We start from the raw sequence: 16,309 nt of genomic DNA on the forward strand, positions 1-16,309 counted from the left end.
GTCCAATGACATGGTGCTCTTTGGATGCTTTTATATAGACCTTAGTGGTCCCCTAATACTGTATCTGAAGTCTCTTTCCCGAAATTCAGCCTTGGTGCAGTATTAAAGCCACTAGAGCTTTCAATGAGCTTTCGTTAGTACGTGCCATTTCTGTGTCTGTAGCTACTGAGGAGGAGAGAGGGGGGTGCAAGGTGGAGGGTGGGGGTGTGGCCTTGACCAACTGCCACTTTGCTCGTTTGAAAGCCATGATGTCTCTCTCTCATGGGTGGGCCAAATTCTCAGGGCGGGCAAAGCAGAGAAAGTAAATAAACATATTCAAATGTTACAAAACGACTACTGTAATAAAAAAAAGGGATTAGTAACATCAGGTTAAAAATGTGAAACAAAGTCAAAATAGTAAGAGATACAGTGAGATGATTTGTGAAAACACAAAATACAGTTAGGAGAAAGCCAAAAAAGGAGGAGTCAATGCAAAACTCAGATATCTTCACCTCTACTTATCTGAGTGCAGAGAGGAGGACAGAGAACAGTGGACACACAGTTTAACATGATGGACTATAGGACAGGACTGCTGCTTTTAACTCTCTGCTGGGCAGGTGAAGATTTTCACTGATCTTGATTTGAAGTTGTCTTTAAAACATTACCAAAATTAAAAGCAGCTAATGATTATATTCTTTCTTTGACAGGTGTTGATGGTCAGACTCTGACAGAATCTGAACCAGCGGTTAAAAGACCTGGAGAATCCCACAGATTGACCTGTACAACATCTGGATTGTCATTCAGTAGCTACTGGATGGCCTGGATCAGACAGGCTCCTGGAAAAGGACTGGAGTGGGTTGCGAGTAGCTATGACAGTAATAACATCCGCTACTCTCAGTCAGTCCAAGGCCGGTTTACCATCTCCAGAGACAACAGCAGAGAGCAGCTGTATCTGCAGATGAACAGTCTGAAGACTGAAGATTCTGCTGTTTATTATTGTGCTCGACACCCACAGTGACTGGAGTTGGTTGATCAGCTGTACAAAATCCTACAGTACTAATTTTTATGGCTATATCCTAAGAAATATTATATTTATTATTATGTTATAGTTAAATACTTGGAGGATCATCTAATAATACATGCATTTTATTAAGTCAGTTTCATCATTACTGGAAAAACAACAACACACTTATTTTCAGAATCAGTCAACTGTGGGAATGAGTGTGGAGATGAAGCTACTATTTCTAGTCACTGTTCCATTATCTTTTATTGTGACTGTTATTGCCACTATTTATCACACCCCCAACTGGCACCTTCAGACACCGCCTACCAAGAGCCTGGGTCTGTCTGAGGTTTCTTCCTAAAAGGGAGTTTTTCCTCGCCACTGTCGCACTAAAATGCTTGCTCTTGGAGGAATTACTAGAATTGTTGGGTCTTTGAATATTATAGAGTGTGGTCTAGACCTACTCTATCTGTAAAGTGCCTTGAGATAACTCTTGTTGTGATTTGATACTATAAATAAAATTGAATTGAATTGAATGGAATGGAATTGAGCATAAGAGGGGGCCTGGTCATATAGAGGATTTGTGAGTAAAGAGAAAATCAATGATCAGCTGAGTTCTCAAAGTCTGTTACAGACTTCAGAGGGGTGTACACTGCTATCCCGAATTAGTTGACTTTACTAGAAATTTGCATTGAAACCTGTTGCATTAAACTGTCTAAGTTTTTACACAAGATGAAACTTAACAGGTCAAGTTGTATTAACACAGAGCGGTAAGTTGATGCAGTAGACAAATCAAATTTACTTTATTACTGTAGTAGTCAGTAGTTTCTTTGCTAGACCTATCCTCCACCGCAGCGCTGGGTGGCTAGTCCACACAGCATTCCAGGATGGGAGAAAAACATGCTCTGTTTTATTTTTTTATTTTTGGCTAAGCGCCATATGGAGCAACGGCACCTCTGCAAAATAGCCACGGCCTGGAACTTGTTTTGGTGGAACTTGTACGTTCTAAAGTTGTTTTAGTCGTACAACAGAAGACAAGATTGGACAGATAGTAAAGCTAGCTGTTTGGATTTTCCTTGCAGAGATCTGAGAAAAGGTTAACCATAGTGCTCATAAAACGGATATCCGGCCTAAATGAGTGAAATCCGGCAGAATTTCCGTTTGCAAAGGAGCAATCCCGGAAGTGGAAAGTCGAGGATATACAGTAGACTAAATAGTCATTACTAAAAATCATTGGTAAACATAAATAATTTTTTTCTGGAGTCATGTTGGAGTCACACAACTCTCTCCGTATTTCTCAGTATGGCTATGTTCAGAAATTGGTGTCGTCCAGAGACTTTTGCTTGCAGAAAACCGAGTGAAGATAATTACCTCTTCTGAAGAGTCCATCATGTTTTTTTAATCCTCTGTGTCCTCCGTGTCCTCCTTGGCTACTTGCAAGTGTATAGCTCGCGCAGCTGTATTTCCAATGAGACAACCTGTAGGGGGACCAAAGAGGGAAAAGTTACATAGTATGCCTTTAAGAAAAATGTATTCAACACGTGTTAAAATGAAACAGAAAAAATTACAACACACACCAAGCATTGATAACTAAAAATACATGGTACTACGTAGAAGGATTAATTAAAGCAACAGAGTATCTAAATTACTATACATAAATTTGCTTGCTTTATCACTGCTCAGACCCCATCAGTTTCCAACCGGTCTCCGGTCATGGTGCAACAATAAATGTAGATTAAACATGAACACTAAATCAACCATACATAACTAAAACCCAGATAAAATAAATGAACACCCAAAACATTAACAGAACATTATTAAAACACACTTTAACTAGGACAGAAACCGTTCACCGTTTTTTCTTCTTCCCATGAGGTTTGCAACACTTCATTGCAGAGCAATCCAACCAATCTGGGTTTACAGTGTACTATAATGACTTTGATTACAGCTGTCAAGTCTGGATGTGATGAAGGTATGGTTTAGAGAGTTTCAGCAGCAGAGAAGGAGAGAGATGAGCAGAATAAATGCTATGTTAAACAGTTGGAGATGTGAATTGGAATTATAGAAGTAAGTGTCAAAGATTACTCCAATGGTTTGGTTGATGGTGTCAAAAGCAGCATTGAGGTCAAGAAGGATGAGAATGCTGAGATGTCCAGAATCTGAGGAGAGGAGGATGTCATGATAAATAAATACATCCTTTTAAAGATATATTCCTCGTTTTCTGGGGACTAATGCTTTGAAAAGATGTACACTGCAAAAAGACAATTTGTTACCACCTTTGACTCTTTACCTGCCTACAACCTTAGCTACATGATTGCTGTATATACCAAACTAACTTTTTTTCACTTTCCTGGAGCACGAGCGGATAGCTGAAAGGAACATCACGACTGTTGTGTGGTTTGCCAGCACTAAATATCAAACAAAAGCCAGACACTATATAGTATTAAATTGCTTTGAAATGTAGCCTACATTCAATAAATATAGGCAGAACATCACGTAATCTCTGAGATTATTCCTTCACAGCGCTGTGCAATGCGGGCAGATAACATCACTTTTCATCAGACTCATCCTGGGTCGGAACCCCCGCGAATCAAATCCCCTACTTCAGCGTTAACCGTCAAGCCACTAAACCTGTATGGAAATTGAAACTTCTACTGATGTGTTAAATTCGTTAATCATACGACACGAGACCACACCGTATGTCTCTCTCTCTCTTATTATTATTATCAGATATGTGCTGATTAGCTCTTCTTAACGGGCCAGGTGGGTAGAGCACTGCCATGAGTCCATGATGCTAACGTCTGATTACTGTGATTACATTCTGAATCTGCAACGTTCTGTCAGCTAAATCAGTAAGTCAGTAGTCTAGACTATACAGTGGAGTTGTATATCAATTGGTTTGGGATCCTTCTGTAAGTAATTTTGGGGTACAATTTGGTTTTGAAGAATTCTACAAGCAGCAATACCAAAGGCCAAGCAACCGGCTCGTTCCAAACAGGCACAACTGGCACTGCACTAGTAGTATAAATAAATGAATCCCCTTTTGCTGAGGACCCCCTTAAACACCCTCAAGGACCACTGTGCGTCCCCAGAACCCACTTTTGAAAACACTCACCAGCCTACCAAATACCGTCATTGTTATTCACTCGCACCAAAAGCACCATCAGAAAAATCTCTTCTGTGATTGGACATTGCGGCTTGTGGAATTGTGGGACTTTTTTGAACAATGAGCAGTTAGACTAAAAAGATCACAGTAGGTCATAATAGTTATTCACACACTAAATGATATCTCTGGATCGCACATTTATTTTAGGGGCAAATGTGAGTGAAATACTCGCAATGTAAAGCTCTGCCTGTATGTGTAATTTTATATATTTTTATGTATTGTATGCAGGATTTTTACAGTAAAATACCTTGTTTCCAGGCCTTCAACGTTTCTTTTCGTGATTTTGTCTTAATTGTTCTGTTCTTAAAATAATCACACATCACCAGCAGCAGGTAAAGTCCATCTATGATGTTCCCCTTTTAGAGGGAGGTCTATGCAAACTCTTCCTTCTTTATAAACACACCAACAGCAACTGTAGAATCATTAGAGGCAGAACAGCTGACAGTTTCATACATATCAGAAAGACTTTGATCAGACGTCAGTTCATTGCAGAGTTTGATGGGAAATATGATTGTCTGGGGTTTATTTTTGTAGTTGCTATTAGTGGTGAGGAAATCATTTTTGTAATTACAAAGTAAAGCAATTTGTTTTTTAAATGCTTAATATTTTCAAGTGTGATGGATGATGATCATTTCTTTCCTTACAGGAGTTTGGAGTGAGATCAAACTGGACCAGTCTCCCTCTGAGGTGAAAAGACCTGGAGAGACAGTGAAGATGTCATGTATCATATCTGACTTTGACATGACAAGGCACTATATTCACTGGATACAACAGAGACCAGGAGAAGCTCTGGAGTGGATTGGGAGGATGGATGCAGGTTCAAACTCTGCTAGCTATGGCAGCTCCTTTCAAAGCCGTTTCATCATGACTGAAGATGTTCCCAGCAGCTCTCAGTACCTCGAGGTCCAGAGCCTGACAGCAGCAGATTCTGCTGTTTACTTCTGTGCTCGCAGAGACACAGTGACTGAAGACAGTGGAGCAGCTGCACAAAAACCTCCACAGACAACAAACAGCAATGTGATCTTAATGACATCTGAGCCCCAACCCCTTACAAAGGACTTTGATATATCTACATTACATTTCTATATATTTAAAGATTATTTTTTGGGGCATTTTTGGCCTTTAATTCCACAGGACAGATAAAGACATGAAAGGGGAGAGAAAAGGGGAATGAAATGCAGCAAAGGGCCGCAGGCCTGAGTCAAACCCTCGGCAGCTGCGTCGACAAGCAAACTCCTATCTACGTGCACCCGCTCTACCAACTGAGCCAACTCGGCCACTTACATTTCTATATATTTTACTTTATACTTATAAGTAAATATTTATTTACTTTATAATGTTAAATCACTTAAATTATTAGACAGAGTTTCTACAATTGTCAAAGCATTATCTACTGTAAAAGTAAATTGCCAAAGTGATGAAAATAAGTTATATATAATTAGTCATGAAAATGTGTTAATGGTATAAAATGGTGAAATGACAATAACGTAATTGTCATAAATACTAGTAGCTGTTGATCAGAATGAAATGTTATGATTATAAATGCTCTCATTTGCAGTCTATTATTCTCAAACTGACTAATGAGAAACAGAGCTTTGATAACAAGATTGATAATGAATTAACACATTTGAAAAACCCTTGAATCTTAATGTGTCAAATGTCATTTGTGTATTATTAGAATTAATTTGGTTGTGGTGTTAATACTGAAATATTTTAGACAAATTAATGTCAGACGAAGGTCAAAACAGCTCACTTGGAGGCTTGAAGATTTTCATTGATCTTGACTAAACATAGTTCTGAATTGTGTAACAACTAAATTCATGTGATCTTGACAGGTGTGGATGGTCAGACTCTGACGGAATCTGAACCAGTGGTTAAAAGACCTGGAGAATCCCACAGATTGACCTGTACAGCCTCTGGATTAACATTTAGTAGCTACAGGATGGCCTGGATCAGACAGGCTCATGGAAAAGGACTGGAGTGGATTGCAAGTGTCTACACTACTGACATCTACTACTCTCAGTCAGTCCAAGGCCGGTTTACCATCTCCAGAGACGACAGCAGAGAGCAGCTGTATCTGCAGATGAACAGACTGAAAACTGAAGATTCTGCTGTTTATTATTGTGCTCGAGAGCCACAGTGACTGGAGTTGGTTGAGCAGCTGTACAAAAATCCTACAGTATTCTTACCGGGCTGATGAAGCCAAATAATGAAGATAATATATTAATGTAATTTATATCATATATTTTATACATTATATTTTTAATATTACTACTTTTTTCTACGTTTTTTCCCTAAATTTTACATTAGATATCATTTTTAGATACTAAATTATCATGCTTTCCTGAGAAATATTATTACTCAACATTAAACACACAAAAACACAATAAAGATGACTTGTTGGTAAAAGTGCCAAAAACATCACAACGATCTGGTTGCTTAAATGAAACTACTTCAACTCCTGCAGTAAGAAACATTTTGTGTCTTTCCTCATCCCTCCCTGGGCTGATAAACTCTGCACTGTCTCACATGACTAATGTCCTCAGGTCAAGTCATTCAAAATGAGACAACACAGACATTTGAGTATGATTGTTGTATGACTGGCTTTTAGGAATTCTGAATAAAACAAGTAAACATCATGCTGCATGATATTTGATATATGATTTTATTTATGACATAACCACACACATATGAAGGTAAACTATGTTGTTTATTACAGAAGATTAACTTGTAAATGGATGAACTACAATAGTTTTCATCTTTATTAAAGGATTTAGTTTTTTGCATTTTGTCACATTTCAGTTCCTGAGCAGCTGTTTTCCCTCTAAAAGGCTCCAAGTTTCTCTGTATGTCTGTTTCTTTAAACATCTGCAAGCACTGAAACCATTAAAAGTCTTTTATTAAAAGCTGCAAAATATATTACTATTCACATGATTCTGGTCCTGTCAATGTATTTATGTTTGCACTAAATACAGTCAGTAAGCAAATATATGAAAAAATAAATGCAGGTAGCAGCTACTACACAGCTTGACTCAGACAGCATGCAGGGAAAGGACTGGAGTGATTGTACATGGTGGGTGTTACATCCACCAAACTACAAAGATTCACTGAAGAACAAGTTCAGTATCGACTTAAGACTCTCCCAGTGACTCATCAGTAGACCTGAACAAAACCCCTCAGAGCCTGAACACTTGTAACATGAAGCCACCAGAGGAGGAGCCCTCAGACCACTAATGGTTTCAACACCAGCTCACTGTTACAGTAACTATCTAAAAATGTGTTTGTCAGAGAACCAATTCCCACAATTCCACCACTACCCCTAGTCTTGTCAAGAGAACCATCTGGAAGGGCTTTGAAACTGAACTTGCCATTCAAAAACTCTTTCCTTTATCCATTTCTGCTCAAGGCTTGTTTCTGCTAGCCACCCACAACATTACTGTGCATCGCTTCCTGGTTTCCCAAAACTAAAGAGCGTCCCCGAGACCCAATTCACAAAACGTGCGTGCATTAATCCTACATCAAAAAAAAATAGTGGTGTTAAAAGCGTGCTTATGCTTAACTCTTTATCATGGTGTTAATTTTGACAGCCCTAGTTTAAATACTTGGAGGTTTCAATCACTGATACATCATTGTCTGTACTCCCACAAGACAGACTGAATTAGACTTTTAGAAATCGGTTAACATTAATTTACCTTAATGAAGTTAATATGTATGAATGCAACTGAATTTTCTTCAAAGGTTGAATTTTGTGAAAGAATTGATGTTTGGTCTAATAATATTGTACATGAGTGTTATTCACATGTAGGACGGCAATTTGATCAAAAATAACTTTAGGAGACATGAGATGTTGTTTACCTATCTCAAGCCAACCTTTTACCTACTACATGAACTGAAAGCAATTTTTTGACTGAAAATATTGTCAAAAACTTTTATTTATGGACAGTAACATTATTCCATTATTTGTACTTTGCATTGATCAAAAATTGAGAGTAAATACATACATTCAAATGTTACAAAGTGACTTAAAGTAAAAATAAATAAAAATAAAGGATTAGGTAACATCAGGTTAAAAATGTGAAACAAAGTCAAAATGGTAAGAGATACGATGAGATGATTTGTGAAAACACAAAATACAGTTAAGAGAAAGCCAAAAAAGGAGGAGTCAATGCAAAACTCAGATATCTTCACCTCTACTTATCTGAGTGCAGAGAGGAGGACAGAGAACAGTGGACACACAGTTTAACATGATGGACTATAGGACAGGACTGCTGCTTTTAACTCTCTGCTGGGCAGGTGAAGATTTTCACTGATCTAGATTAAACATAGTTTTGAATTGTGTAACAACTAAATTCATGTGATGTTTTTTGTACCTTGACAGGTGTTGATGGTCAGACTCTGACAGAATCTGAACCAGTGGTTAAAAGACCTGGAGAATCCCACAGATTGACCTGTTCAGCCTCTGGGTTTAACTTTGGTAGATCTTGGATGGCCTGGGTCAGACAGGCTCCTGGAAAAGGACTGGAATGGGTAGCAACTATTGAATATGATAGTGACAGCATCTACTACTCTCAGTCAGTTCAGGGCCGGTTTACGCTCTCCAGAGACAACAGCAGAGAGCAGCTGTATCTGCAGATGAACAGTCTGAAGACTGAAGATTCTGCTGTTTATTATTGTGCCGTCGAGCCACAGTGACTGGAGTTGGTTGAGCAGCTGTACAAAATCCTAGTACTCATTCTTTCAGGCTGGTAGAACCCAAGCATGAAGAATGTTTCATAACATTTATGTATTTGTTTATTTTTATATTAGCTTTTGTTGTTTTGAGGTTGTTAATTTCTTTCATATGCTGTGATTTACTTGAAATGTTTTTAAAAATAAAGTAATAATCCTCCTTACATTATACACATTCCTGAAAAACTATAAAAACAGAAAAAAGATAACTCATTAATAAAACGTCCAAAGACAGCCCAATAATCTGGTTGCTGAAATTAAACTACTACAAATTCTTTACATTTCTACAAAGTAAGACACAATTCTCTCTGTAAATGATACGATGTGGAATCTATGAGAATGAAAAATAATGTTACTGTTTCTTTTATAAAATCACTAGAGGACAGTCAGTGTCTAGTTTCTCTCTCTTCTGTTACTAAAAGGAGAAACTCAGATCTGCTGTTCTCATTGATCTTAACTGACTGATACTCAAACTCTAAAATGATTAATATTGCTCTGTAATAAAATTAATAGGTAAATAAGAATATGTCACTCTTTCCATCACATACTGTAATTTCATTAAAATCATTTCTAAGAGAAAACAGCTGAAAGTGGAGATGAGTGATGACAGCATTTAATGTTTATTTAGAGTGAATTTACTTGTATCGTAGTATGGAGATAACTATTTTATATACAAAACATTAATAATTTTAAAGATAGAATAATAATACAGTCATTAAGGAATTATTGTTGTGTATTAATGCAAATTAAAGTCTAGAAAATAAGTGGAGACAATATTGTCAGTTTAATTCCATAAAGTTATCTGTACCTAGATATGAAGAAATCAAAAATGAAACGCATATTTTCACTCTGCAGATATAATAACACTGAACAAACTCTTCTATTGACTCCAGTTAGACCAACATTGATGCTTCATATGTTTGATTTTATGCAAACTCAGTGACCTTCCTTGTTTCTCAGCTATAAAAACATCACATCAGGCTGTCAGTGGAGTTCACAGCACGTCAGTTTCAACATAAACCATCTTCTCTGAGCTCTGCTGCTGCTGTTGGCAGCTGGATGTGAGTCTCTCTGGATTTGTTAAAGTCAACAGTTCTTCTTTGCATTATAACTTGATCATTTGTTACAAAACCTTTTCTTTTTAACAGGTGTGAAGTGTGAACAGTTGACCCAGCCAGCCTCTGTGACTGTGCAGCCAGGTCAACGTCTGACCATCACCTGTCAGGTCTCTTATTCTCTCAGCAGCTACTACACAGCTTGGATCAGACAGCCTGCAGGGAAAGGACTGGAGTGGATTGGATGGAAATATACTGGAGGTTCACACTACAAAGATTCACTGAAGAACAAGTTCAGTATTGACTTAGAGACTTCCAGCAAGACAGTGACTCTAAATGGACAGAATGTGCAGCCTGAAGACACTGCTGTGTATTACTGTGCCAGAGAGCCACAGTAACACAAACCATCAGTAGACCTGAACAAAAACCCCTCAGAGCCTGAACACTTGTAACATGAAGCCACCAGAGGAGGAGCCCTCAGACCACTAATGGTTTCAACACCAGCTCACTGTTACAGCAAGGAGAGAAACAGTCTTAGGTTCTTAATTAAATGTAACATTAACAGTAAAATCAATCAATTTAAACACTCTGACATAATAATCAGTGATACATCATTGAATGTATATATTGTAGAAATATATTGGGTTTAGAATAAGAATGTCCTGTAGCCAGGGATGGCCTCGCTGTCTCCTCCTGTCTGGCATGTGTAAGATAAGAAAAAATAAATTTAGTGGAGTACAAGTGCTCCTGATTTGTTTAATAAACATTTGGAACAGAATGCACCTAATGAAATCTCTTAAAGGAACAGACAATCTTTAGGCCGTGAGAGAAGAAGAGAATGAGAGCGATCCCAAGGCTAGCGCGCAACTTCTCTATCTTCTCGGAGACAGAAAGTCTGAGTGATATCCAACCAATTGGCGGCCCAGACGCAATGGCGGGAGGAGGAACCTGAAGATGAATAAAAGAATAGGGAAAAGGAAGGTCCGGTGTCAGACCCGGAAAGACTTTGTTGGTGGTTAGGGAGAGAAAGTCTTGAAGGAGCGGCTGATCCATATGCATATGAAATATCTGTTTGCAATATCATTTTACTAAAGACTGTTATAGTTTAACTAAACGAATCATGAGTATTCATTTCCTGGTCTGTCTTTCAACGAACACAACAATTATAAGGGAAACTTTGAGAAGTGACCGGTGGAGTCAAAAAGACTTTTGAGCCAGAGCAATCGGTTGAATCTTTTCCAACAATATATAACCCTTCAAGTGATAGAATAAATTGAGTGATTTAACTACAGTATAAATGAATAGTTTATCCTCTATCATATAAATATATACTTTTCATTAACATGTTTGTCAGATATTCAGGTTTCACCTTCTCTTTATGTGAGAACACCTGAACATTTCATCTTCATTTTGATTTATTCAAATATACTTTAGTCAGCTGATTTACTATCATCAGTATGTAAATCAGCCTCCTTTGTGTGGCCTCATAAAGAAGTGAGGTGTGTGTGTCAGTGAGAGACAGAAGAGCTGACATCAGTTCAGCTTCAACATCAACATGTTCTCTGTAGCTCTGATACTGCTGCTGGCTGCTGGATCCTGTGAGGAGCTTTCAGTGGATTCACTCTAATACACACATTAGAAACCCTGAATAGTCAGATGAATGATGGAGATAATGTTGATTTGTGTTTCCACAGGTGTGAATAGTATTGATCTCATCCAGACAGACTCAATGGTTGTGCAGCCTGGACAGTCTCTGACCATCAGCTGTCAGGTCTCTGGTTATTCTTTGACTGATGACAGCTATGCAACAGGTTGGATCAGAGAGAGTGAAGGAAAACAAAATGGACTGGATATCCCATCAGTGGGGAACAAGCGGCCTTTACCAAAAATGATGCTCTGAAAAACAAGTTCAGCTACAGCAGAGACACTCCTGCTCTAACAGTGACTCTAAAAGGACAGAATGTGCAGCCTGAGGACACAGCTGTGTATTACGTGCACGTCAGCCCACAGTGATACAAACCACCAACAGACCTACACAAATACCCAGCAACCAGCAAGACTCAACCAAACACACATGTTCTAAATGTGAACATTAATAAACACAGCACTCTCTAATGACTTAATACAATTAATGTTTATGGAATTCAATGAATGGTATTAATTGAGTTGTAAAGCCTATAAAAGATGAGAATTATTTTTTTTCTTCCTGTTTTCATGTAACATCTGATAACTAACTACATTTAAACAGAAGCTACATCTCTTCACAAATACACAAAGTCATATTCATAAGTACAAAGCATGTACATATGTTATGACATAGTGAGATGATATTAAAGCAATTTTCAGAAATGCTTGTAGATGTTGGTGATTATGAATGATCTAATGTGCTGCCCATTACGTTCAAAGTGACTAATGAGAAACAGAGCCTTAATACCAAGATGAATCATAATTTAACAAATTTTAATAACCCTTGTTTTTTTAACGTGTCAGATGTCATTTGTGTATCATTAGAATTAATGTGGTTGTGGTGTTAACGCCGACGAACATTTTACACAAATTAAAACATGTCAGACAAATATTAAAACAGCTGACTTGCAGGGATGACTCTGACTCAGTTTCATTAAATATCTCCAGTCCAGATGTTTCCTACCTTTGAGGAGGTGTCGATGCAAAACTCAGATATCTTCACCTCTACTTATCTGAGTGCAGAGAGGAGGACAGAGAACAGTGGACACACAGTTTAACATGATGGACTATAGTGACAGGACCACAGGGCGCTTTTAACTCTCTGCTGGGCAGGTGAAGATTTTCACTGATATTTATTTGACACAGTTTTAATTTCTATAACTGACATATTTCACATTTTCGTTTTGATGGTGTTGATGGTCAGACTCTAATAGAATCTGAACCAGTGGTTAAAAGACCTTGGAGAATCCCACAGATTGACCTGTTCAGCCTCTGGGTTTAACTTTGGTAGCTCTTTGGATGGCCTGGGTCAGACAGACTCCTGGAAATGGACTGGAATGGGTAGCAACTATCGAATATGATAATTACAGAATCTACTACTCTCAGTAAGTCCAAGGCCGGTTTACCATATCTAGAGACAACAACAGACAGCAGCTGTATCTGCAGATGAAAGGTCTGAAGACTGAAGATTCTGCTGTTTATTATTGTGCCCCAACGGCAACAGTGACTGATTCAGTTGAGCAGCTGTACAAAATCCTGCAGATCCCATTCTTATAGATGTATTCTTATTCATTTATTTTTAGCTTTTGTTGTTTTTAATAAAATCATGAAAATGTGGCCTGAAAAAGACGGACATTAACACACCAACAAAAGTATCTTAATTAATCTTTAACTTCAATTTATTGAATTTATTTAAAGATAGCCCCTTGCATGTAGCATATCATTTTAGAGGGGGTCCTATCAATTATCACTTCCTTACAGAACAGCCAAATACAGCAAAACAATCCTTGTCCAGGTATGAATAAAATAAATACTACATACACATTTCAGCCATGTGGGATCTAAAGTGGGAGGACAAGTAATATAAATAATACATTTTCTTTCATAAAAGCCCTAGAAGCAGCCAGTCTCAAGTTTCTCTGTCCTCTATATGGAAACACTTAGTTATGCTTATCTCTTTGATTTTGACTGACTGCCACTCAAAACTACAATTTTATACTCAGAGCCTTTGAGAGCTTTCTTCACCCCAACAAAAATAGGAACATTTAGGTGCTGGATCAGCAGTGACTGATTCTTAATGTATTCATTTAGTTGTATAGTTCTCCATTTCATCATTTCAAATCAATTTCTATATAAACAGCTAGAAGACTGAAGGAGCTGCTGTTAATTCTTGTGTATGTAAGCCATTGGGTTGGAAGCTGAATGGATACTGTAGTAATACTGTAATAAGGCAAACTTTTACTTCCTTGGCTCTCGGAGGGAAAAACTATGTATTCATTTGTCACATTGTTTTCTCTATTAGCAGTAATCCACCTCACTTAGGTGAACAATAACCTTTAAATTAATGTCTTAGACTGACATTACAGCTTGTACTGTATACATTGAACTACACACCACACAATCTTACCCTCTTAGAAATGCACACAGTTGAAAAACTGTCCAAACACACTGAAAATAAGAGAAAACGAAAACTTTGGCTTTTTCTCTCTCTCTCTCTTTTTTTTTTTTCTCTCTCTCTCTCTCTCTCAGAGTCCAGCACTCCTCCTTTTCAGACAGAAAACTGTATCTCCCACTGCTAAAATGTAAATCCACACACTGATGCATAATCCCCACCCATTCTGTCAACACAATATATAATCCCCATAACAGCCTCTGCAGGTGCAGACTGAGTCAAGTTCCCACCATGACAGTTGTACAGAGTGGGCTCCTCTTGGCTCTCATTTCAGGTGAGTGAAGTCGGTGTTGAGCTGAAGGAGGAGAAAAGGAGCTTTGGATGTCGGGCTGGCTCCCTGTAATCTAAACTCTGTATCTTCCAGCTGCTCAGGGCCAGTCCCTCACCTCCTCAGAGCCAGTGGTGAGCAGAGCTGGACAACCAGTCACTCTTGTCCTGTAAGGTGGACGGACTGTCTCTAGCTTGGCTGCACTGGATCTGTCAGAAACCAGGGAAAGGACTGGAATGGATCGGACGCATTGATAGCGGAACTGGTACAATATTTGCAAAGGTGTCCAAGGCCAGTTTTCCATCACCAAAGACACCTCTCAAAAATCTTGTGCACTTAGAGGTTAAGAGTCTGAAACAAGAAGACTCTGCAGTTTATTATTATTGTGCACCTAGAGCCACAGTGACACACAACACTACTAAGCTGTACAAAAACTGAATAACACTGATCTCTGTGTGAGAAGCACTGAAGCATGTCAGGGCTGTGAAAAACACATGTTCCACTGAATGATTGACAATTTATAATGAAAGATATGTCATCAATAAAACTGCATTTTGTCCGACATGTTGGGACAGTTTATCATGACTCAGAGCCTGCATTTGTAAAAATATATTATTGAAATTTGAAAAATGAATTCAATATATTATTATACATATAAGCTATTTCCTAAAAATAGCTCTACAGTGATGCAAACCACCAACAGACCTGTGCACAAATAACCAGCAACCATGTGACTTTTACATGACATCATTCATTTGTGAGTTTATTTAACATAAACCTTTACAGATAATCTACAAAACTACAAAAAAGCCTTTGTTTCTGGATGTGATATTGTATATAGCATAGAAGGAAAAGCAATTATAATTAAAAATGAAAGAATAATAAATTCTACAAATATATTTATTATTGTACAAATTACACAGAGTGCTGGTTTATGAGCCAACCCCTCCCCATGATATCCTGATGCAAATCTCCAGTCTGTGCAGTGTACTTCTGTCCTGCTGACTGCTCTTGTACTTTTGTGTGGAGCATCAGATGTCACATCTCCAGCCTCAGGATGATGAACACACTCACTCTTCTGCTGGTTGCTCTCTCTCTGCCCTGTGAGTTCTCCTGCTTCTTGCTGTGTTATCTTTTCTCAGACAACATGGACTGATGGTCAGTCAGTGACACCAGAAAACTTCCCAGATGATTAATTTCTTCTGTGTTTCCCTCTCCCTTTATTTCATCAGGTTGTACAGGTCAGAGGATGGAGTCCATTCCTTCCAGTTCAGTAGTGAAAAGCCTGGGGAGACTCTCAGTCTCTCCTGCAGGGGATCTTGGCTCTCATATTTAGCTGCTGTGTTATGAGCTGGATCAGACAACCCTGCAGGAGAAGCTACTGAATTGATAGGGAGCGGCTTCTCTACTGCAAGTAAAAACACTTATGCCAGCAGTGTGTGCAGGGCCGTGTAGAAATCAGTAGAGATGACAGCAACAGCATGGTGTATCTGAGACTGGTCCAACTTAAAGCCAGAGGACTCTGCTGTGTGGACTACTGTGCCAGAGAAACACACTGGTTAAAGGGAAGTAGAGAGGCTTGACAAAACCTCATACAAATTATTTCCCCAATACCTACAGGTGGCAGTAGAAGATAAGACGTCAGATGATACTTAAGGAGAATATGACAGTGTCTCTAAACACACACACACAAAATCTTCATGACCACAAAGGAAGCAACAGTTGAGTTCATTGGTTTGTGAATTTCCTGTTTTGTAGTTTTACATTTGAAATTTGCTTTTCACAAACAAATGGTAATAATGTGTTCCTTTTTTTGATTCTTTGAACAGCAGATGTATATATAATAATATATTTGGCATTTATGGCGTGATATATCCAGTATATGGATGGCCATATCAAATCCACTGCTGGAGCAAAGTATATAAATACATCTAATTTTACAGTAGAAATAAATGTATCTTCTTTATTGAGG

At 38.2% G+C, this 16,309-nt stretch overlaps 2 gene segments (V, D, J or C); both read left to right on the plus strand.

Moving 5' to 3' along the window:
• The first annotated feature begins 8,387 nt into the window (after positions 1 to 8,387).
• LOC120574341 lies at positions 8,388 to 8,969 on the plus strand. The segment is given in 3 exon segments: positions 8,388 to 8,441; positions 8,527 to 8,822; positions 8,955 to 8,969. Coding segments are annotated over 3 exon segments (360 nt in total).
• Positions 8,970 to 9,472: 503 nt separating this feature from the next.
• On the plus strand, positions 9,473 to 10,367 carry LOC120574342. The segment is given in 3 exon segments: positions 9,473 to 9,476; positions 9,911 to 9,937; positions 10,025 to 10,367. Coding segments are annotated over 3 exon segments (336 nt in total).
• The last annotated feature ends 5,942 nt before the right edge of the window (positions 10,368 to 16,309 follow it).

Source organism: Perca fluviatilis, chromosome 15 (genome assembly GCF_010015445.1).
Source record: "Perca fluviatilis chromosome 15, GENO_Pfluv_1.0, whole genome shotgun sequence".
Lineage (NCBI taxonomy): Eukaryota > Metazoa > Chordata > Actinopteri > Perciformes > Percidae > Perca > Perca fluviatilis.